A 2,217-nucleotide genomic window follows, 5' to 3' on the forward strand; every position below is an offset into this window, starting at 1 on the left:
CATTTTATTAGTAAGCCAAGGAGCAGAAATGGCTCTTTTGATTGTAAAGATTGCAGACCCCTGTATTAGGCCTTTGAGGGTAACCATAACACTCATATGACCCTCTGAGAAAATAAGTTTAACACTCCTGAATAAATGGAAGTAAACATAAAAAAGGCTGAAAAACACTATTTGAGTGACTATGATTGGGATACTAGTAATTTATTGACCTTTATTCCCACTGAGGGAAGCTAACGTTTGATGGAACCTATTAAACAAGTAAAAAACTGCAAAGATGCTGATTATGGAAGTATGAATGTGTCCAACTTTCTAACTTTGCTGAACTCAAACAATGATCTGCTGCTTGCTTCCAAACAGAACGATGTCTGTAAGGAAATCTATGAGCACAAAATTACCAAACCGAGGGAAGGTTTATCTGTTTCTTTCCAACCCTGGAAGGCTCTTCACTGATCAAGGGACATTTTATACAAAGAAAATCAAACAAAAAAAAAAACCACATACATGTAAGTTTTGCCTACAGAAATAGAAAAGATGTAACCCATCTGATGGTATCCATTCATTAATATAACAAAAGCTCCATAACGATTCAATTTAAACTTCATTCAGCAGCTGAGGTGAAGAATAAAAATAAATTGACTCTGGCTTCTGTAYGTGTTTGTGTGTCTTTACCGTTCAACCTAGTGCCAAGGCTTACATGGAAAATCAATAAACTTTTATCAATAAGCTTTGTTTTCCTTCTTTCAAGCTTGATTCTCTACTGGCTCACACACACACACATTTTATCTAATACTGAATTACACATCGGCCATCTGGATCTTAGCAGGGAACTAATTCAATAGACTGCATTCTATTTTTATGCCTTCTAACTGTACAAATCAAGAAAAATATCTATATTTCCTCAAACATTTTGTAGGACTAAAATATGTTTATTTGGAGTTGGAATTAAAGGCAACTTAGTCATTAATAAACAACAAAACGCTATTTATCAGGTTATTTTTGACAATTGCTTCACAATGAAAACCATCAGAACCCATTTTTTCTGGTCTGCTGTTTTTTTTTTCCATCTTTACCTGTAAGAAACATTTCCTCTCCTTCCTGAAACATCATGTGACAGCGGGCACACCTGGCACAGCTGGGATGGTAACGCTTCCCCCCAGCCTGCAAACAAGATCGAGTGGGAGAGGAAAGGAGGTGAAAAAAAAAGGAGTCAGTCGCCGAGGAGCAGGAGCAGATGGAACAGATGAGAAACTGAGACGAAAACAAACAGAGGCATTGGAAAAAAAAGAAAACAATGAAGAGGAGGCAGCTTCATTCTCAGACTGAACTTGAGTTATTGAGAGAGGAACAGCAGGGCCTCTTGTGCCAACTCACACACTTCCTGTGCTTGATGTTGATKGATTGAAAACAGAAATTGTAGATTTGTGCACCACCTACCTGGAGACGATCACTGACCAACACACATATTTAACAATTGGTTAAAAAAAACCACGCTGGAGTTTTGAAATAAGTTCATCTTATGACAAGAAGTGACAGTTAGCCATTTTGCTAAACCTATTTTATTTGTGTATTTGTACAGTTAATAATGCTTCTTTATTAGTTGTGTTTTGTATAACAGAACTTGTAACTTGTAAAACAATTTGAAATTTRTAACTGTGTACTTCTGATGTATAACAGTGAACTTGTATTTTTTGAATCTTTTACACATACAAAACAGCAGTTGCACCTCCTCAGATTGTTAAATGCAAGTTCACAAATAATATTCTACAAGTTGCACATCAAAAACCTGTAAAGTTCACAATTTTGAAACAACCAAAACAAATGTTGCAAAAATGATTTCATACTTGTATAATAATGTCTTACAACTTAGAAATGTTCAATTACATTTTTTTCTATGTGCACAAACACAAATTTCAAATCGTTTTACAAGTTACAGGTTTTGTTATACAAAACAGAAATAATAAAGAAACATTATTACCTGTAAATGTACTGACCTTTATTTAACCAGGTAAATCCCAATGATCTTTTTTGCAAGGGAGGCAACCTGTTTTGGTCTGTGAGAGCAGAGTTGTAAAGTAACTGAGTACAAATACTTTGTTACTGTAGTTAAGTAGAAATTTTGGGTATCTGTACTTTAAGTAACTATTTTTCAGCATACTTTTTTACTTTTACTCATTACATTTTTACACAATTATCTGTACTTTCTACTCACTACATTTT

The 2,217-nt window shown here is 34.6% G+C and overlaps 1 protein-coding gene across 1 annotated transcript in view; it reads right to left on the reverse strand.

The window, feature by feature from the left end:
- The window catches only part of LOC106524029 (actin-binding LIM protein 3), a gene marked incomplete in the record, with an annotated part of 67,813 nt that overhangs the window by 34,767 nt on the left and 30,829 nt on the right, over positions 1-2,217 (reverse strand). Inside the window, 1 exon segment of the mRNA XM_014017657.1 lies at positions 1,071-1,158. Coding sequence (XP_013873111.1) covers positions 1,071-1,158 — 88 coding nt within the window.

The sequence above is a fragment of the Austrofundulus limnaeus genome, unplaced genomic scaffold, assembly GCF_001266775.1.
Source record: "Austrofundulus limnaeus strain Quisiro unplaced genomic scaffold, Austrofundulus_limnaeus-1.0 Scaffold174, whole genome shotgun sequence".
NCBI classification, from domain to species: Eukaryota; Metazoa; Chordata; class Actinopteri; order Cyprinodontiformes; family Rivulidae; genus Austrofundulus; species Austrofundulus limnaeus.